The sequence below is a fragment of the Lactuca serriola genome, chromosome 9 (genome assembly GCF_051521515.1).
Source record: "Lactuca serriola cultivar US96UC23 chromosome 9, Lser_US96UC23_V15, whole genome shotgun sequence".
Taxonomy (NCBI): Eukaryota; Viridiplantae; Streptophyta; class Magnoliopsida; order Asterales; family Asteraceae; genus Lactuca; species Lactuca serriola.
In genome coordinates this window covers 178781636-178804085 of record NC_136416.1, presented here as the reverse complement: position 1 = coordinate 178804085, position 22450 = coordinate 178781636, and the positions used below count along the sequence as shown (strand labels likewise).

The 22450-nt window shown below is 35.3% G+C and overlaps 3 protein-coding genes across 3 annotated transcripts; all 3 read left to right on the top strand.

Moving 5' to 3' along the window:
• The first annotated feature begins 2266 nt into the window (after positions 1 to 2266).
• Positions 2267 to 3220, top strand: LOC145073165 (putative germin-like protein 2-1). The gene is made up of 2 exons (XM_079019728.1): positions 2267 to 2413; positions 2530 to 3220. The coding sequence occupies exons 1-2, from the start codon at positions 2302 to 2304 to the stop codon at positions 3063 to 3065; spliced, it is 648 nt and encodes a 215-aa protein (XP_078875854.1). The 5' UTR covers positions 2267 to 2301; the 3' UTR covers positions 3066 to 3220.
• Positions 3221 to 10270: 7050 nt separating this feature from the next.
• LOC145072893 (putative germin-like protein 2-1) lies at positions 10271 to 11167 on the top strand. The gene is made up of 2 exons (XM_079019389.1): positions 10271 to 10422; positions 10539 to 11167. Exons 1-2 carry the CDS (start codon positions 10311 to 10313, stop codon positions 11072 to 11074), a joined length of 648 nt encoding a protein of 215 aa, XP_078875515.1. The 5' UTR covers positions 10271 to 10310; the 3' UTR covers positions 11075 to 11167.
• Positions 11168 to 21431: 10264 nt separating this feature from the next.
• LOC145073052 (putative germin-like protein 2-1) lies at positions 21432 to 22343 on the top strand. Its single transcript, XM_079019596.1, has 2 exons — positions 21432 to 21581; positions 21692 to 22343. The coding sequence occupies exons 1-2, from the start codon at positions 21470 to 21472 to the stop codon at positions 22225 to 22227; spliced, it is 648 nt and encodes a 215-aa protein (XP_078875722.1). The 5' UTR covers positions 21432 to 21469; the 3' UTR covers positions 22228 to 22343.
• Positions 22344 to 22450: the final 107 nt, after the last annotated feature.

Sequence of the window (22450 nt, the reverse complement as noted above, 5' to 3'; positions counted from 1 at the left end):
AAGTGTTTCAACTAGATGTGAAGTCAGCCTTCCTAAATGGTGTACTACAGGAGGAGATATTTGTAGAGCAACCAGAAGGTTTCAAGATTCAAGGCAAATAAGATAAAGTCTATCTACTAAAAAAGGCTCTCTATGGTTTGAAACAAGCTCCGAGAGCTTGGTATAGCCGGATAGATACTTACCTGCTGGATCTTGGTTTTGTTAAAAGCTTATCTGAAGCTACTCTTTATGTGAAACATAAAGAGAATGATATTCTTATTGTCTCTCTTTATGTTGATGATTTGCTCGTGACAGGAAATAACAAGAGGCTCATAGATGAGTTTAAAAAAGAGATGATGCAGGTTTTTGAAATGACAGATTTGGGTCTCATGTCATATTTTCTTGGCATGGAGATCAAACAAGACAAAAATATGGTGTTCATCTGTCAAAAGAAATACGCAAATGAAATTTTGAAAAAATTTCAAATGGAAGATTGCAAAGCAGTGAGCACCCCAATGAATGAGAAAGAAAAGTTTAGCAAAGAAGATGGTGTAGATAAAGTTGATGAAATTTATTTCAGGAGCCTAATCGGTTGTTTGATGTATCTCACAGCGACAAGGCCTGACATTCTCTTTGCTGTTAGTCTTTTATCGCGATTTATGCACTGTGCAAGTGTGATACATTTTAGGGCAGCAAAACGAATATTAAGGTACATCAAAGGTACCATCAATTTTGGAGTCAAGTTTGAGAAAAATCAAAGATTCAAGTTGCATGGTTTCTCAGATAGTGATTGGGGAAGATCAATTGATGATATGAGAAGCACATCGGGCTACTGTTTCAGTTTGGGCTCAAGTATTTTCTCATGGTGTTCAAAGAAGCAGCAAATTGTAGCACAATCTACTGCAGAAGCATAATTCATAGCAGCTACAGCAGCCACAAATCAAGTTTTATGGTTGAAAAAGATTATGTGTGATTTGCAAGAAGAACAAAAATTTAGCATTGATGTTTTTGTTGACAATCAAGCAGCTATTGCAATCTCCAATAATCCGGTATTTCACGGGAAGATAAAGCATTTCAACATTAAGCTCTATTTTTTGAGAGAAGTGCAACAAAAGGGTGAAGTCTCTCTAGTCTACTGCAAGTCTGAAGACCAGCTAGCAGACATCTTCACCAAACCACTTCCGGTCAGCAAGTTTGAAGTTTTAAGGCAAAGGATTGGAGTGTGTAGTCCTTAAAGCAAGGAGGAGTGTTGAAAATATGCTTTAAGGAATCCACTAATGAGCAATAAAAGTCGTTATGGTTTTGTCAATTTTTATTTTTGAATTGAATAAGTTTAATTAGGAGTTAGTGGATAGTTATTCTCTAGTTAATTTTCAGTTATGAATAACAGCTATATAAGCTGATGTAGTACAATGATTTTGATATTCTAATTTCCAATTCCAGTCATTGCATAGCATATCTCCCCTGTTCATTTTTCTCCTGTTTACAATCTATTGTCTTCTTTTCTATTTGTTTAAAACTAACAATAAACATACACAACGTTCCACCAAGATTAATCTAACACGCATGAGAGTGATGAACTCAAGCCTTTATTATAGATTGAAAATATACCAACCAAAATCGAATGAATCTTCCTCTTAAAAGTTCAACAAAATGTTTTACTTTTTTCTTAACACGACAAAATAATTTCAATGTATGATCAAGAAGACATACTTTATGACTGTATCGTTGTTTTACCTTTAGTTCCCAACTATTTGTTCGGCGGTGAGAAACACAAATACTAGGTTGACGATCCAATGTTTTTACCATATGGCACGGTATTTTCTTTGATTAATTAAGAAAGCTCTTTGATTTGACCAGTCGGAAAATAAATTATAAATTAAATGTATTTAAACAGTTATATTTAATTATTATCACATATTGTGACAATAAAACATTCTTCAGAATGGGTTTCCAGTTATATATAATTTTCTAAAGTAATTTTTTTGGACCATATCAAGACCTAAAAAACATTCAAGGTTCCAGTCAAATAAATCTAAAATATGAAAAAAAGTTAGACAAATAAAATCCACCAATCAAAGACACTTTATGCGATTTTTTTATCCGGTTAAGAATTGGACAATGTAAAAAGCTGAATGTATCTTAAGATGACAAGTTTGATTAAGTCATTGTTTATTTTTTTACTCTATCCACACATACGCTACCTTGATATGTTCCAACGGTTTTTAATATAAAAGCATCACCACGTAGCATGTTATTCACAAATTAACTTCTCAAGCTAATGAACAAAGACATCAAAGCACAAGTTTCCCCTTCTCAACAATGACATCTCATTTGCTTTTATTTGGTCTCTTGGTGGCGGGGTGCTCCCTTGCGTTTGCTTCGGACCCTAGTCCTCTTCAGGACTTCTGTGTGGCAGACCAAAATAGCAGAGGTAAGAATTTATTTGTGAAAGTCGAGAAACTCTCCAGCATTTTCATGCATGATTTGAAAACATATCATATTTAACTGTGATTAATAGTTTATTTATTTAATATTTGTTCCTCGTAGTATTCGTGAATGGCTTGGTTTGTAAAGAGGCGAGGCTTGTACAACCTGATGATTTCTTTTATAGTGGGCTGCAACTAATGGGAAATACTTCGAATGCAGTTGGGTCTGCTGTGACTCCGGTGACTGTAGCAGAGTTGCCGGGACTTAACACTCTTGGTATCTCAATGGCACGTATTGACATCGCCCCACAGGGTATTAACCCCCCACATACACACCCTCGGGCCACTGAAATTTTGACTGTTATGGAAGGCCGTATTCTAGTCGGGTTTGTCACATCCAACCCTGAAAACCGACTCATCACAAAACTACTTCAGAAAGGCGATGTTTTCGTGTTCCCAAAAGGTCTAATTCACTTCCAGAAAAACGTGGGGAATGGCTATGCTGTTGCTATCGCTGCTTTGAGTAGTCAAAATCCAGGTGTTATTACCATTGCAAATGCTGTGTTTGGATCAAATCCCGATATCGCAGCAGATATTCTTGCAAAGGCTTTTCAAGTTGACGTCAACCTCGTCTATCAAATTCAATCTAAATTCTAACTTTTATGTGATTGAAAAATGTTGTTTTCTGTGATTTATACTCTTCAATCTTGTGATATTTTTTATTTTTATGTTGCTATATTTAAAATTGAATAAAATATATATATTTTATTGTAACCGTGATTTAGATGTAAATCTTATTTGAAATTAACTACTTCAAAACTATGATCTAATGTTAAAACCTTGCATTGTGCGATACTTGAGTGGATATGACTCGTAAAGTTTGCAAATAATAAAAAGCCTTGATCAAAGGTTACATATCCATTACAAATTGTCAATTCAGAATAAAACGGTTGCATATGTAGACGGGTTAAAACACAATCTCGTCACTGTTTCTCAACATGTTTTTGGAACTGGAAATAAAATGACTCTCGATGAGGAAGTAAGTATGATCAAAAATAAAATGACAAATGTGGTTTTGTTAAACTCCAAAAAAAAGCTGATATATATCCTTTGGATATCACTCCGATCAAAGGTGCTCCTTCATTATGCCTTGTTTGAAAAGTAGTAAATGATATAAGTTGTTTGTAGCATTAGAGAATCTTTCACTTAAATTTCAAGAACATTAATAAGTTAGTTACACAAGATTTGGTGAGAGTATTACCAAATTTGAAATTTAATATTGATCACTTGTGTTGTGCATGTGAACACAGAAAGCAACATCATCAAAGTCATTTAATTACAATAGAGATTAACATCACGAAGGCACTTTAGCTGCTAAATGTTTATCATTACGGACCTTCAGCAAAGAAAAATTATAGAGGAAAGAAGTATATCCTCGTTATTGCTGATAATTTTTCAAGCTTCACATGGGTTTACTTTCTTTGTAAAAAATCCAAAACTTCACATGATCTCATCAACTCTATCAAAAAAAAAAAAATGGAATTGCATTTTTCTAAACCAGTCTGAAGTATACTCAATGATAATGGTTCAAAATTCAAAAACAAAAAATATCCTACTTAACTTATCGAGAAAGGAATCGGTTACAAATTTTCCGCTCCGTACACCAAAACAAAATATAGTTTTTGAATGAAGAAATCGATCTCTTTGTGAAGCTAACCCCTCAATGCTGAATTTTGTAAAAAAAATACCATTCTACTTGTGGATAGAAGAAATGTCAACTACGGGCATCATATATAACCATTCTTTAATTCATCAACATCACTCCTTATCAAGTACTTAACATTCATAAACGTAATGTCAAATTTTTTCATGTGTTTGGTTGCAAGTGATTCATAATGAATTTCCAAAATATTCGTTCATAATTCCAATCTAAATGCAATGAAGGCATATATCTTGGTTATTCACAAAATGAAAAAGGGTTATAAGGTAATAAAAAAAAGAACAAGGAAAACTAAAGAAACGTTCAATCTCACATTTGATGATCACTATTTGAAGAAAACTGAAGCATAGTTTCATCGATCGTGAATTTTCCCTCCCTATCCATTTATACCTTAATCTTAATAGACTTTGATGTAGATATTGATTTATTATGTGGAACTCTAGAGATAGTAAAAACCTCAAAAGTTAATTCTTTGGACAATCATGTTGACACATCAGTATTTCGACACATCAGTAGCATCAAGATAATTAGGGTTGGAAGTGTTATGTTTGGTCTATTATTCAATGAGGAATTGGCATAGTAATGATTCAACATGGGCGGTATGTCGGGGAGTCAGAACAATGTAGATTACAGGCTTCAGAAAGGTAGAAGTGGTTTTCTGTAGGGGCTAAGGTTTGTTCTTCTTCTGGTTGAAGGTTTATGTTTGGGTACGGTTGTCTTTTGAAGCTCATTTTATGCTAAAAATAATTTCGGTTGCATTCCTTGGGTTGTTTAGTATGATCTGAGTGTTAGTAAGGAGCGATTTCAAGCACGAATTCTAATTTAAGTGGGGGGAGAGTTGTAACACTTAGTTTTGGATTTGCTTCATTATTAGGGGGTGCGGCCCAATCATCAGTTTTCATGAGGTTTATGGCCTTGGGGAAGAAAGAATTTAGCCCTTTTTGGATGTGGATGTTATGGTTTAAGTGATCCAAGTGTTCAATGGTGGTTTTGGAGCCCAAGGGTATAATCATAATTTGTTAACTCGATCATTTATGAATTTTTGGGTTTTGTTCGGGAAGTTTTAAGGCTATGGTGAGTTGTTAGAAGCGTAGGGTGCTTGGTGCATTTTGGTGTGCTTTTTCTCAAGGCTCAAGGCTCTTTCATTTATCAGCTTCCATTGGCTTCTAGCCTCATTTCAGAAACCCTAACCTCTCATTGAGTGTTTGAGAGATCTAAATGTGCATTTTGGTGTGCTTTTGCTCATTTTCTAGGAAAGGGTGCTTGGTGCTAGCTTGTGGTTCAAAGGAAGACTTATAGATCCAAACTCTTAACTTCATTTCTAGCTCATTTAAGGTATCAAGTTCATACCTTGGCTTCTTGTTATGTTTTAGGGTTTAGGGTTAGATTTGTGTTTATTTTTGGGTTTTGAATCCTCGTAAGTTTGAGCCACTCCAGGAGCTAAGATTGCTAGATCTTGCCCTTTTTGAGTTTATAAGTTCGTAAAAATGGCATCTTGATCCTTGCTTTTGGTCCATTCATGTTCTAGTTGGATTAGAGTGGGTCTTAATGGATTAAGAAGGTATTTAGGTCCCATTAAGTCATGCAAATGCATAAAGGTTCTGACTTTATACACCAAGAGCTTTATTTTAAGGTTTCTTTAAAGTTTAGGTGCAAAGTGCTTAAGTGGTTAAGCCATAAAGTCGGTTTTGGAGCAAGTTAGTTTACGGCCTGCGTAAGTGATGGTACGCCCAACGTACATGGTTGTGGTCGCGATTTCGATTCATCGAGTATGCCCAACGTAGCTGAGTGTACGCCCCGCATACAATGCTCAGCTGGGCTTTGGACTTATCGTGTACTGGTTTCCCATCTGTGGGCAACTTTGTTGCTTTGGGCCTTTTGGGCCAACTAAGATCAACTGTTGGACTAAGGGAATTATTGGGCTTAGGATAAGGCCCATACAGGGGTTGGGCCCAATTTGGAAAATTGGGCCATTAGTTGTCCTTTGTGGATCTATTAGTTTTGGACCTTTTGTTTTATGGATTTGGGCCTCAGTTTTGGTTCAAGCTGGGCTAGGGGTAAAATGGTCATTTTGTCCCAAGTATGGATTATGGGCCATAGATTGGAACCCAATTGCTAATTGGGTGTTATTTTGTACTGATAGCTTGGGGAGTCGTTAGGTCAGCATCTAGGGATTTCTTTCAGTGAGCTTTAGCATTCGAGGTGAGTCTCCACACAGTTCTATGGGTCGAAGGCACCAATGCTGCCCCATTTGGTTTATGTATTACAGGAAGACCCGGGGGTGACCCTTGACATTTGTATGAAAGACCAGGAGGCGGCTCCTTGTGAATTTTATGCAAGACCAGAGTCTGAACTCTGGCAGTTAATTAGTTAAGTAGTGTAAATTGTGTACTAGTCGTATTTGTGATGCTTGCATGGAAGATCTTGAGGTGACTCCTAACACTTGTCTGTAAGACCTAGGGTTTTGGCCCACAAGTTTGTAATGAAGACCATGATACGACTCGTGTCATAATGACAAAACTATGGTTGACACATAACACTTTTATTGATTGTTGGATATGTATGATATGTATGGCTCGTTTGATATGTATGGTATGTGGTATTTGGGGAACTCACAAAGCTTTGTGCTTGCAGTTTGTGGATTATCGTTTCAGGTACTTCCGTTTCGAAAGCGAAGGGCGTGGCTTGATCGAAGCGCACACTCCTGTGTTTTCCACAATACGTGATTTTGGGAATGAACTCTAATAATTGTTTTATTTTGAAATGCTTTTAAATGTTTGAATAAAAGTTACATGAGTTTTTTGATTATAATAAAAATGAAACTTTTACTTTATGATTTTCGGGATGTTACAAAGGCGTCGCCCTAGGGTTTCGAAAGGGCTGGCCTATAAGGGGCCACTTTATTGCCTTCTAGGGTTTCAATACCTATAAATACAACCCTTTGGGAGCTGTATTTGACACCCAAATTTTCAAAAAGCTCTCTCTCTCTCTCTCTTTGCAATTTCTTCCAGTGTCTTAGTGTTCACTTTGCATTTATCGTTTTCCGTTGTTGTTGGAAACTCGGTAAATCTGCATTAAATACCGAAGTTTTACTCTGTTGCTTACAACCAATAGAAACGAAGTAAAATCCTTTAAGGAAATGAGTTTGATCCATGCAGTAATTACACGTTCAAGATTAGACGTTAACAAGTCGGTTTTTACATTATAGTCTTGCGTTTATTTTCGTCTAATAACACCTCAATCTACTTCCACTCATTTCTTATAACCAGATCTAATCGAGAAGGATTAATCTGGTTTCTAGATGAAACTTGGTAGTTATATTAATAATAATTAATAGGATTCTTTTTTTTTGCAATTAATCACTGGTTTCCTTCCATGTCTATTAAATTTGACAATCAACAATACATACTAGACGACAACAACCTACATCATATACCACCAAAGGATCTTTGACCTAGCGGTAAAGAGTAACTCTCTCAAATGAGAGGTTGTAACACTCTAAAAATTTAAGCCAATTTAAACTTTTCAAAAACAACCCGGTTTCACAAAGTTATTACAAAAAGGTTTTCAATACAATTATTATCAGAGTCTTCCCAGAAACATATCATAAAACATAATCATGAGGAGCGGTACCATACCATAAACCTCAAGGAACAACGAATAAAATACCAGAAACCACACAACGAGACTAGCAGATATACAATACTCCAAAATAACAAGACATCAAGGAAGAAACATACCCGCAGCTGCATCCGGCACTGCCCTGACCTCCTCTGCTGAAAGCTGAAAAGCACGACCCTGAGCCCTTGGGGGCTCCGCTCCACCCTGACCTCCACCCGTAATCCTCAAAATGGCCGGTGTTGGAGCCCGCACCGGTCCTGCAGCAAGCTGTGGACAGTTGGCTCGCATGTGGCCAACCTGATGGCACCGATAACAAATCCTCATATCCTGAACTTGGGCTGACTGTCGACAATCCCTCGCATAGTGCCCCTCTCTCCCGCACTTACGGCACACACCTCCGGACCTACAAGCTCCGACATGACCCTTCCCGCACTTCTCACAAGTGCGGCTGCTTTGACTACCTGATCTAAAATCAATGGTTTTAGACCGTTTTGGCGCCGGCTGCAACTGCACCGGGGCCTGCCTCTGCTCTCTCAGCTGCAACTCAATCTCCACACATGGGACAACCACAACCCTTGGGACCACATTTTTCTCACTCAAGACCTCTCCTAAGGTCTGAAAGGACAGATAATCTCGACCAACTCGAAACATGCATCAAGATGAGGACTTTTGGGACAAGAATGGTGTCAATACTTCAAAACACATTGATCTATTCAATATGAATGTCAAGCAAGAAGCTTTATACCTCAGATAGGCTCCAAAGGATGATGTCTTTCCAGATCTATAAGTTCCAGCCGCTCCACTCCTTCTTTGACAACTTCTCCTTTCTTCCTTTATGCTTTCCTTTGCTAATCCAAGCTTTCCAAGACCAACCACACCTAACAATGGAGGTAAGACGGATATCTAGGGTTTCTGAGGGTAAGAGAGTGTCTATGGAGGCTGAGGAGGGAACCATTATGTTCCTTATATAGTGGTTGCCCTTAAAATTAGGGTTTTAAGACTTTGAGAGTACGCTGGGCGTACTCGACCTTGCACCCGCGTCCATTTACTCATTACGCTGGGCGTAACCCAGCCTACGCTGTGCGTACCCACGCGTGTCTCATGCATGCATGGCTTACATTGTCAACCTTTTCCATTAAGGGCCATAAATGCCAATATCTTCAAAGTGTCCTAACTCCTTCATTCTAGCTCCGTTTTCGATGAACTTTATATCCACGAAGAGGTAGCGAGAAGCCCTACGCTTCTAGATACATACCCTGGTCCGAAACCTTCTTGGATGAAACCCATTTCCCATAAAAGGACCAAAATACCCTTCCTCTTAAATCCCGGGGACTCATAAATAAGTACTTTAAGAACGAGGCGTTACAGAGGTCATGGGTTCAAGTCTCACTAGAAGATATAGGCAGTGTTTGAGATTAGATTAGGAGTAGGATAGTTTGCTGTTTCAAAAAAAAAAAAAAAAAAGATACCGACTACCGACCGGATACCATCTTTTTCTATAGTTCCTAGTTCTAATAATACAACTGTACAAGTGATTTACCACCTTCTGATACACAAGATAGTAAATTTGATGATCAAGTTTTGTTTGCTTTCCTTCCTTTGATCGCTATCCACCCCTGCTCATCATCATAATCACCATTTTTAGTCGTAGACAAGACCAGTGCGTCAACAATGAGTTTTGAGGATTAAAGTAAAAAAAATTAATATTTGTTTCCCTAGAGTTATGTGTGAATTTAAAATGTAACATTTGAAAATATCAATGCCTAATAAAGATTCAAGTTCCACCAACATTAATCTAACACGCATGAGAATGATGAGACCCAAGCCTTTATTATAAATTGAGAATTTACCAACCAAAGTTGAATGTACCCTCCTCTTAAAAGTTTAACAAAATGTTTTACTTTTTTTTTATTCGGACAAAATAATTTAAATGTATCCCACAAAGACGTATTTGATGACTCTATCGTTGTTTTACCTTTAGTTCGCCACTGTTGTTTCGGTGGTGAGATACACAAATGCTAGGTTGATGATCCAATGTTTTGACCATAGGGCAAGATATTTTCTTTTATTAAGAAAGCTCTTTGAATTGACTAGTCGGAAAATAAATTAATTATAAATTAAATGTATTTAAACAGTTATATTTAATTATTTATCCCATATTGTAACCATAAAAGATTCTTCGTAATGGGTTTTTCAATTATATATTTTTTTCTAAAGTAATTTTTTTGGACAATATATAGACCTAATAAACATTCAAGGTTCCACTCAAGTTCATCTAAAATATGAAAAATGATAGACAAATCAAAACCACGGATCAGAGACACTTTATGTGATTTCTTTATCTAGTTAAGAATTGGACAATGTAATATGTTGAATGTGTCTTAAGACGACAAATTTGATTAAGTCATTGTTTATTTTTTTACTCTTTCCCCACATACGCTACCTTGATATGTTCCAATGTTTTTTTTTTACTATAAAAGCATCACCACGTTGCATGTTATTCACAAACTTCTCAAGCTAATTAACAAAGACATCAACGCACAAGTTTCCCCTTCTCAACAATGACATCTCATTGGCTTTTATTTGGTCTCTTGGTGGCGGGCTGCTCCCTTGCGTTTGCTTCGGACCCTAGTCCTCTTCAAGACTTCTGTGTGGCAGACCAAAATAGCAGAGGTAAGAATTTATGTGTTAAGGTCGAGAAACTCTCCAGCATTTTCATGCATGATTTGAAAACATATCATATTTAATTGTGATTAATAGTTTATTTATTTAATTTTTTTTCGTCGTAGTATTCGTGAATGGCTTGGTTTGCAAAGAGGCAAGGCTTGTACAAGCTGATGATTTCTTTTATAGTGGGCTGCAACTAATGGGAAATACTTCGAATGCGGTTGGGTCTGCTGTGACTCCGGTGACTGTAGCAGAGTTGCCGGGACTTAACACTCTTGGTATCTCAATGGCACGTATTGACTTTGCACCACAGGGTATTAACCCCCCACATACACACCCTCGGGCCACTGAAATTTTGACTGTTATGGAAGGCCGTATTCTAGTCGGGTTTGTCACATCCAACCCTGAAAACCGACTCATCACAAAACTACTTCAGAAAGGCGATGTTTTCGTGTTCCCAGAAGGTCTAATTCATTTCCAGAAAAACGTGGGAAATGGCTATGCTGTTGCTATTGCTGCTTTGAGTAGTCAAAATCCAGGTGTTATTACCATTGCAAATGCTGTGTTTGGATCAAATCCCGATATCGCTGAAGATATTCTTGCAAAGGCCTTTCAAGTTGACATCAACGTCGTCTATCAAATTCAATCCAAATTCTAGCTTTTACGTGCTTTTAAAATGTTGATTTTCTTATCAATGGTGTGGTATTTGTTATGTTTATGTTGCTATATTTAAAATTGAATGAAATAAATATATATTACTGTCATAGTCATTTTGATTTACTTATGTGGAATTAACTACTTCAAAAGTAAGATATAAACTCAAAACGCAAGAGTGTGCAAGAAATAGACATAGAAATCAAAAAGTTAAATTTATGTAAGGGTGTGCAAGAAAATAGACTTAGAAATCACAAAGACAAACCTAAGGGGGTGTTTGGAAATTGGATAAATAGTTTTTAGCTTCTTAGTATATTGCTTATTTGCTTATTGCGATGAGAATAAACATTTTTTTTTTAAAATGTGATTGGATTAGCTTATTGCGGTGGAAATAAACAATACTATATATATATATATATATATATATATATATATATATATATATATATATATATATATATATACTACATTCATAGTGATTTTGATTTACTTATGTGGAATTAACTACTTCAAAACTAAGATATAAAATAAAAACCCAAGGGTGTGCAAGAAATAAACTTATAAATAACAAAGACAAACCTAAGTTTGTGCAAGAAATAGACTTAGAAATCACAAAGACAAACCTAAAAGTGTGGGCAAAAAGAGACTTAGAAATCACGAAGACAAATTTACGTAAATAACCCACTTGCTTTAGAAAGACTAGAAGTTCAACCATCAAATTTTTCAAAAAGATTAATATGGTCCTTGGTGTTTCGATTAGTTACTAGGTCGGTCAACGACCTATACAAATTTAATTTTTTATCCTTTTAACTCTTTTATTTTAGTTGTCATTATTAAAAATGAAATGAAATAATCCCCAACCTCATCCACCTCACTTCACGTAACCCACCTCCCATTCCATTCCCTTCTTCTGTCGCCTTCCAACACCACCACCACCGTTGTCACCCAGAAGGTGGTTAAGGTTTTACCCAAACCTATTTGCATCATCTATCTTCAACATATCCATCTATAATCAAAGAAAAAACCTCCCAAGATCCAAGCCTAAAAATAGAAATCACGAATTGGTTTGGTCTCCGACCAACCTTTCAAGATTTCGTTAACTAAAAGAAAATGAAGTATACATAGTGTAACGTCCGCAGATTCGGGCTAGTCAATTTAGAGACAATGAGCGTCAGAAATTAGTTTTTAATGGAAGATTATTTAGAAGGATTAATCTTAACCAAGTTGTAGAATATGTCTTAAGGGTTCCGTACATATAAAGAACGCCGAAATCCGAGTTATAACGAAGAAGTTATGGCCCGTCGAAGTTTTTCGGCAAAACCGGCGCGGCACCGGGAGACGTAAAAAGTGAATTTACGATAGAGAACTTTTTAGCCTTAGTTATCTAAACAAAATTCGTAGAATATGTTAAACTGAGAGCGTCCATAAAAAGAACGCCCAAATCTGACTTCGTATGAGGAAGTTATGAATTTTCTAAGATTTGGCCAAGTAGTGCACAACCCGAAACTTGAATTTTAGATCGAGCGGTTTTTGGCCTACGCGACCTAAATGAGACTTGAATAATTCATTAATAGGAACTCAACGGTAAAATGACAGACGAAAACAGAGTCCGTATGTAGAAGTTATGAATTTTACGCGGACATTTAACAGTATAATCTCCTCGTACTGTTAAATTTAAGATCGGTCGAGAATTAGACGACGGAGTCAAAACGAAAGTTGTATATCTTATTTTTACCTACGCGTGGAGATAAAGAACTTCAAAAAGGGGGGTCGTATGTGAAAGTTACGGATTTTAGAAATCGGAAGTGTGCTGTGCGGAAATGGGTGATGTGGCACAATCTTGGCCATTGCTTTCTCCCCAGGTCTTGCCACTTGATGGTGACATGTGGCACCAAGTTCAACCATTTTTCACCCTATAAATAGAACCTCTTCCACCCTCATTTTCTTCACACCTTTCCCATTCTTTCTTCTCTTTACTCTCTCTCTAGAACCTCTCTCTAGCTCCGAACCCCCGAAAAGCCTAGGGAACCTCCCTAACATGAGGCGGAAGCCACAGAGTGCTCGACGACTCCGAAAAGAAGAGATTTTCGGCTTGGGAACGCTGCTTCAAGCAAAGCCCGGTTTTCTATAAAACCCGCTGTAAGTGAGCTACGCCTACACTATTTTTAATATATCGTTTATTTAATTATAGTAACGTTATTAGGAACTTATAATAAGTACTTGGGCTATTATTATGGGTTATATAAGTACTGTTTAACGCTTATATAATAGTAATAATAGCTAGACTATTAATTAGTCTCGGCGAATAATAGACTAAACTCTAGTGGTAATAATACTAGGTTTCGTCGAAGTAAATTATTTTTAAGAAGCGAAGCGTTGTCTGAGTTCGGATTCACCACCTTTTCAAGTGAGTGCATGGTCCCTTTCATCTTACACATTGATATGAAGTATTTTTAAAAATTACGTGCTATGTGTGCATATTAACTGAATACTTGTTGTCTATGATGGATGAATGATTTTATACATGTTTTAAATGATTTAAATATATATTTATTTTATATCTACAAATATTTTGGGATAAAACATGGGTAGATGAAATAGTTGGTGTGTGATGAAATAAAATGATGAGAGATAGGTGATGATAGGAAGGTGATGATAATTAGGTGATGGATAGGTGATAATGAATCGGTGATGTAGGATGAAAGATATTATAACCTTGTCTTGCAATTTGGAGATGTAGTCATCTACTAGAGTATAGATGGCGACCACGGACTATTCTAGACAACCCGTGGAAACACTAGCAAACTTATAACCTGTAGGTGATGAATTACGAGTCTAGGTGATGTTGTGACTGTATATTAATGTGATGATACTCTAACCCTTACTATGAATTACGAGTTCAAGCGACGTTGTAACTACGTATTCATGCCTTAGGAACGAGCATATAAGGAAATGTGAGGTAAAAAGATGAGAGGTAAATATGATATAGAGATGATCCTTAAGATAATTCTTTAAGGAATATTAAAGAAGATAATGGGGATGGGTAATCGGGTTGATTGTTTGATGTTCAAATATAATAATTATATTATTGTGGGTTGAAAACCCTATGTACTCACCAGGTTTCCCAACCTGACCCACTCCAGCTTATTTGTATCACAGGTGTCGATACGAAGCTACTTTGCACTGAGAGATTTAAAAGAGATGTAGATCACTAGTGTAAATGAATGTAAGTTTTGTTTATGCTTATGTTTCTGTATTGACGATGACATCCCAAATGTTTTAAATGAATAAAAATACATTTCTTCAGAAATGCTTTGATAACGTATTTATCATGTTTTACTGGGAACAAATTCCGCATCATTTTTATTAAAAGAGATACTCTGATTTTTATAAAGCATAAACAAAATCGGTCTTTTCTGGCCGTGAAAATGAGGATGTCACACATAGTAAAACATAAAAATCTATGTTTGAAAAAGCCACAAAAGAGCTTCTATTGACATTCATTGGTAACTAGAAAGCGAGGGCATCAAACATACAAACAAATATGTCAAAAATACAATGTCACGAACAAAAAAAGAAAACGTGTGAATGTTGTCTACTACTTCAAACAAGTTAAACACATGTAGTTACATCCATATCAATACCCAATAACATACAAAATGAAAAATCTAAGTTTCATGGATTAAAGAGCAAAACCATATGTTACTCATGACGTAAGACGACCAGTTTAAATAGCTGATTACAACCACATGAACACAAAGTAGAGAAAATAGAGTTTTAAATACCATTATTAATTAATCAAAATCAACTTCTAAAACTGAAACGCAGCTAACGTATATATAATTAAACGAAAAACCTAATATGACTCATAATTATGATTGAAATCATCTAAAGTAGGAGATTATATAAATCTAAATTTTTTATTAATATAGGGCATAAAAATTCCTAACAAAGATATATCTTAACCGAAAAAACTATAAAATAAAATAACCATAATAAAATTAAATCATTGATTTATCTTTCAAATACCGTGCATCATCTTCCTCATAGTGAAAAAAACTTATCATCGAGTGTACATCTCTCATCCACGGTTTCCAAAGGAGAAACAACTTCCACACTTTAAAGCGAATACGGATAAATCAAAAAAGACAACATGCACGATTGTAGTCTCCACCTACATACATTCCTACTGATTATCTCATTTATGAGTTCTTGAGTAAACTTAGGAGGACAACCATGGTTATAAATAAATGCGATATATTATAACACTCATGTCGTTATTTAGTTTTACTGAATTTCCCTTAAGAGTTATAATAAGTATATAAATAATACTAAAAGATAATTATTATTAATTATGTAACATAAAAAGATATGTATTTTTGACAATGAACTAAAAAAATATAATTTTAAAACTTAAAATGGTAAGATCTTGAAAGGAGGGACCAAAGTTGACAAATTCTTCTTACTTGCACAAAATCACATGGGGGAGGATATCCTTCATCGAGGCCGATGGTAAGACTTATCTCGCTTTCATCCCATGTAAAACTCTTCCTTTTAAATCCTTATCATACAATATCGTAACCTAAATGACCCCCAAATCCGTTTGTTATGTTTGTAGAAAAGAGTGTACTGAGAAAGTAGAGAAACATGAGGAAGAGGGTTATCAAGTGGAAGGCAGTGGGATAGTAAAGGTCATATGACCTTTCCCTTCATTAAACCCAAATTTTGCAAAAGAGAACTCGATTTTTTCAAAAAACCATATCTTCATTTACTTGTTTTATGTGCCTATTTGTATTTGATTAAATCATACCATGTGCTTTAAAAAAGTGAGAAGTTCAGTGGTTATTGTTTTTATCTTGACGAGTATGGTCGTTATGGTTTCACTTACTTGCGTGACCGATACATAACAAATATAAGCTTCATGCCGATAAAAAACGACGTCATGCCGACAAAAAACGGCGTCATGTCAAGTTTGAAGTCGGGGATTTTGTGTGGGCCATTCTTACTAAGGAACACTTCTCTACTGGAGATTACAATAAACTTAAGTCCAAAAAATAGGGCTTGTTGAAATCACTGAAAAGATTAATCCGAACGCTTACCGCCTCCAACTTCCAAGCCATATTCATACAACAGATGTGTTCAGTATCAAACACCTTATTCCTTTCCTTGCTGACTCCTCTGATGACGACTAGGACCAGACTTCGAGGGCGAATTCTTTGCACCCCGGAGGGAATGATGTGGGCCTCGACGTGGAGGAGCGAGCCCTAACCTTCTTGGATCATTTTGATGAGCTGCGTGTCTAAATCATTGGGCTTATTATCTATTTTTTTCCTAGTTTTGGTTTTGCTTTGTGTTTGACTTTTGGACTATTGATGCCTTGATCCAGTATTCACGTAACTGTGAATCAATGGGTTTGGAAGAGTTACAATTGGTATTTGTGGGTACAAATCAACACCTGTGATTGTTTTATCTAATCTTAGGTTTCCGCTGCATCAGTGGTAAATGACATAAGTTGTTTGTAGCATTAGTGAATCTTTCACTTAAATTTCAAGAACATTAATAAGTTAGTTACACAAGATTTGGTGAGAGGATTACCAATTTTAAAATTTAATAATGATCACTTGTGTGTTGCATATGAACACGGAAAGCAACATCATCAAAGTCCTTTAATTACAATTGACACTAACATCATGAAACCACTTTAGCTGCTACATGTTGATCATTACGGACCTTCAGCAAAAGAAAATTATAGAGTAAAGATGTATATCATCGTTATTGTTGATAATTTTTCAAGCTTCACATGGGTCTACTTTCTCTCTAAAAAACTCGAAACTTCACAAGATCTCATCAACTCTATCAAAAAATTGCATCTTTCTAAACCAGTCTGAATTATACTCAATGATAATGGTTCTAAATCCAAAAATAAAAAATATCATATATATCTTATGGAGAAAGTAATAAGTTACAAATTTTCCACTCCGTACACTCTAAAACAAAATAAAGTTTTTGAAAGAAGAAATCGATCTCTTTGTGAAGCTAACCCATCAATGTTAAATTTTGAAAAGAAAAATACAATTCTACTTGTGGGTAGAAGAAATCTCAAATGTGGGCTTCATATCTAACCGTTCTTTAGTTCATCACCATCACTCCTTATGAAGTGCTTAACATTCATAAACCTAATGTCAATTTTTTTCATGTGTTTGGTTGTAGGTGATTCATAATGAATTTGAAAAATACTCGTTCATAATTCCAATCTATATTCAATGAAGACATATATCTTGGTTATTCACAAAATGAAAAAGGGTTATAAGGTAATGAAAAAAAACAAGGAAAAGTAAAGAACCATTCAATCTCATGTTTGATGATCACTATGTCAAGAAAATTGAAGCGTACTTTCATCCATCCAAAAATTTTTCTTCCCCACCCATTTAAACCTTAACCTTAATAGACTTTGATGTAGATATTGATTTATTCTGTGGAACTCTAGAGATAGGAAAAACCTCAAAAGTTAACTCTTTTGACAATCATGTCGATAAATCTACAATTTTTTAAAACTAAACTATCTGAAATTCAAACCACTCCCAGGGCTTAAATTCATGACATGGACTCTCCTTATTTAATTAATCCAGAATCTACACCTATCCATGGGGAATACAAATCACCCGATGATATGGTTGAAGGGGAACATTCTACACTATCCGATGCTCACATTCTAGGGGAGCAAATGAAGAAAGTTGTGATCAATTTTAGGGGATAAGGATGCTCCTACGTAAGGATATACTATAGAGCATGTGGAAGATGCTCTCTTAGATTACGATCATAGGTTTCCTCCTCTGACTAAGTGGACAAAGGATAATCTAACTTCTCAAGTCATTGGTAATCCATCCCAAAGGGTGATGAGTCGTGCTCAACAAAATGAATATCAAGTTTTAATGAATGTTCATCGAAAATATTGCACGTTTCATGTGTTCTTGTCCAAAGTTGAACCAAGAATGTCAAAGTTGCTTTAGAATATTCTGAATGGGTCGAAGCTATCCTATTATAATATCGGAGTTTGAAAGAAATTATGTTTGGAGATTAATTCATAAACCTTCTGATGCATTTATTGTTGGTTTAAAGTAGGTTTTGCAAAATAAGGTTGTGAAAGAAAGGAATATTATCCAAAATAAAGAAAGATTGGTTGTCAAAGGATATGGTCAACAAGAAGGCATTGATTATGATGAAACTTTTTCACTAGTTTCATAATTAGGAGTTGTCCGAATATTTCTTATGTATGATGCTCAGCAAAACTTCGATATTTATAAAATGGATGTAAGTGCACCTTTCTCAACAATGAACATGAAGAAAGTGTGTACATGGAGAAACCTATGAGGTTTATGAATAAAAAGTATCTGTATCGTTGTTATATTTTTTATAAATGTATTTATGGTTTAAACATACTCCATGTGCTTGGTGTGAAACAATTGGTTGTTTTTTTATGAACATCTCATAGTTCAAAGAAGGTTTGGTAGATCCAAATTTTTTTTCAAAAAAGGATGGCAATCAGCTCATGTCGGTGAAAATCTACACGTATGACATAATTTTTTTGGTTCTATGGATCTTCTGTTACAAAGAATTTGAGCAATCATTGAAAACCAAGTTTGAAATGAGTATGAGGGGTAAAATAAATTTCATTTTAGGTTGTGAATAAATCAATTTTGTTGTGACAAAATTTTTATAAATGAAGAATCTTATACCTAAAGTCTCTCGATAATACTTGGTATGAAAAATTTTTCGGATGGAATATTCCCAATGGAATTTCAAACAAACTTATGCCTGCCTAAGGGTAAACCGTCTGTGGAAATGCGCAATTATCACACCGCGAGTAAACCTGAGGTAGGTTTCAAGCTAATCCGAGAGAACCTCATTTGCAAGCAGTATAGAACATTTTCTGTTAACTACACAAGACTCAAAATCATGGTCTATGGTATCCAGCCAAAATAAGATTTTGTATTCAAGCATATTTAGATTTAGATCTAGGTGGATGTCATATTAAATGGAAAAGAACTTCGGGCATATAGCAATTTATTGATGGCAAACTGATTAACTAGAAATCCAAAATGAAAACAAGCGTATCAATATTAAGGTTCACAAAAAATGCCTGGAATTAATTAAGCCTCCGTCCATAATTTGGCATTTGGAGACGAATATTTCTTTAATCATCTTCCTTCATGGAGTTATTCTACAATAAATCTTTCGGGTGCGCAATTGGACAGGCCTATCACACAAAGAGCTTTCACTTTTAAGTTATTTTAGACGAAGGATATTACTAGGATCAAATGCTCAATATCAATCTTTTGATAAGATTTTTTTCCATGAATGGAAAACCACAAGAGGATGTGCAGACGCTTGAAGACAATAAATAATTGGTTTACATCAATCCAATGGTAAAGTCTAAGAACATAATTTAAGACTATTCATTTGATTTGTTGTGAATGGATGTTCAAAGTTATAATTTCAATGTTGTGTACTTTTCCCTTATCGATTTTCTTGATTTGATAGTCTTGTACAAAACTTTGTTGATAAAAAAAAATCGTTGCTTAGACTTTGCCAACCACTTATATCAAGCGATATATGGTAGAATATTTCATTGAAATTGGCAAGACTAATTGTGATGTGCGAATGTTTTTGAAACTCGATGAGTTACATCCTAAAGGTAGTCTTGATAATCAACAAAGGTATGTTGACGGAAAACTATTTAAACACTTGACCGGGGAGTTGTTTATGGCATGCGAAATTCTCATAATCCAATTTTGAATCAACTTTCTAGACTAATTCACATGGAACATTTTCCTACTCAAACAATTAAGAGTATACTATGGAGAATGCACGTTCTTATAATTATTTATGTTGAGGAAAATAATGACATACCAAAAGTTCTCTCTTGGTGGTTGGCAGTTCTACAATGGCTCTTTCTTGGTGGTTGGCAGTTTGGATTTTACCTTACAAGCCTACGTTACGACCGAATCATAAAGGGGATGGTTTTTGGGCTTATTTTTGCTGTGTTAAGCTTATTGTCTGTATATTATCAATACATAGGTTGTTCTTTTGTATCAGGAGACTTGTTGTGTCTAGAATCCACCTAAGACTCTTTTCTTACCCTACACACCCAAGTACATCTTAGCATACACAGTTGGTTATTTGTATTTACGTGTAATATCCTAGGTGTCATTGTTTGATTGGTGAGTCCCTTATTTGAATATCTCATGTCCGCTATAAATATGTGGTTAGATAAGTCAATCATATAACAAGCTAGACATAATCGTTGTCATCTTTCTAGCATAAAGCTTAGTAGACTTCATTAGAGTTTGTGCTATGATCGACTTTTGTTTGCTTTCCTCCCTTTGATCGCTATCCACCCATGCTCATCGTCATAATCACCACTTTTATTCGTATACCAGACCACTACGTCAACAATGACCACTACGTCAACAATGAGTTTTGAGGGTAAAAGTAAACAAACAAAATTTACTATTCGTTTGTTTAGATTTATGAGTAAATTTAAAATGAAACATTTTAGAATATCAATGCCTAATAAACATTTTAGAATATCAATGCCTAATAAACATACACAACGTTCCACCAAGATTAATCTAACACGCATGAGAGTGACGAACTCAAGCCTTTATTAAAGATTGAAAATATACCAACCAAAATTGAATGAGTCTTCATCTTAAAAGTTCAACAAAATGTTTTACTTTTTTCTTAACACGACAAAATAATTTTAATTTATGATCAAGAAGACATATTTTATGACTGTATCGTTGTTTTACCTTTAGTTCCCAACTAATGGTTCGGTGGTGATAAACACAAATACTAGGTTGACGATCCAATGTTTTTACCATATGGCACGATATTTTATTTGATTAATTAAGAAAGCTCTATGATTTGACTAGTCGGAAAATAAATTATAAATTAAATGTATTTAAACACTTATATTTAAATATTATCACATATTGTGACAATAAAACATTATTCAGAATGGGTTTTCCAGTTATATATAATTTTCTAAAGTAATTTTTTTGGACCATATCAAGACCTAATAAACATTCAAGGTTCAAGTCAAATAAATGTAAAATATGAAAAAAGTTAGACAAATAAAATCCACCGATCAAAGATACTTTATGCGATTTTTTTTTATCTAGTTAAGAATTGGACAATGTAAAAAGTTGAATGTGTCTTAAGATGACAAGTTTGATTAAGTCATTGTTTCTTTTTTTACTCTATCCACACATACGCTACCTTGATATGTTCCAACGTTTTTTACTATAAAGGCATCACCACGTTGCATGTTATTCACAAATTAACTTCTGAAGCTAATTAACAAAGACATCAAAGGACAAGTTTCCCCTTCTCAACAATGACATCTCATTTGCTTTTATTTGGTCTCTTGGTGGCGGGTTGCTCCGTTGCGTTTGCTGCGGACCCTAGTCCTCTTCAGGACTTCTGTGTGGCAGACCAAAATAGCACAGGTAAGAATCTATTTGTGAAAGTCGAGAAACTCTCCAGCATTTTCATGCATTATTTGAAAACATATCATATTTAATTGTGATTAATAGTTTATTTATTTTTCTTGGTGTAGTATTCGTGAATGGCTTGGTTTGTAAAGAGGCAAGGCTTGTACAAGCTGATGATTTCTTTTATAGTGGGCTGCAACTAATGGGAAATACTTCGAATGCGGTTGGGTCTGCTGTGACTCCGGTGACTGTAGCAGAGTTGCCGGGACTTAACACTCTTGGTATCTCAATGGCACGTATTGACTTCGCCCCACAGGGTATTAACCCCCCACATACACACCCTCGGGCCACTGAAATTTTGATTGTTATGGAAGGCCGTATTCTAGTCGGGTTTGTCACGTCCAACCCTCAAAACCGACTCATCACAAAAGAACTTCAGAAAGGCGATGTTTTCGTGTTCCCAGAAGGCCTGATTCACTTCCAGAAAAACGTGGGAAATGGCTATGCTGTTGCTATTGCTGCTTTGAGTAGTCAAAATCCAGGTGTTATTACCATTGCAAATGCTGTGTTTGGATCAAATCCCGATATCGCAGCAGATATTCTTGCAAAGGCTTTTCAAGTTGACGTCAACGTCGTCTATCAAATTCAATCTAAATTCTAACTTTTATGTGATTGAAAATTGTTATTTTCAGTGGTTTATACTCTTCAATCTTGTGATATTTTTTATTTTTATGTTGCTATATTTAAAATTAAATAAAAAATATATATTTTATTGTAACCGTGATTTAGATGTAAATCTTATTTGAAATTAACTACTTCAAAACTATGATCTAATGTTAAAACCTTGCATTGTGCTAGCAGTATTTTCCAAATTTCACAGACGA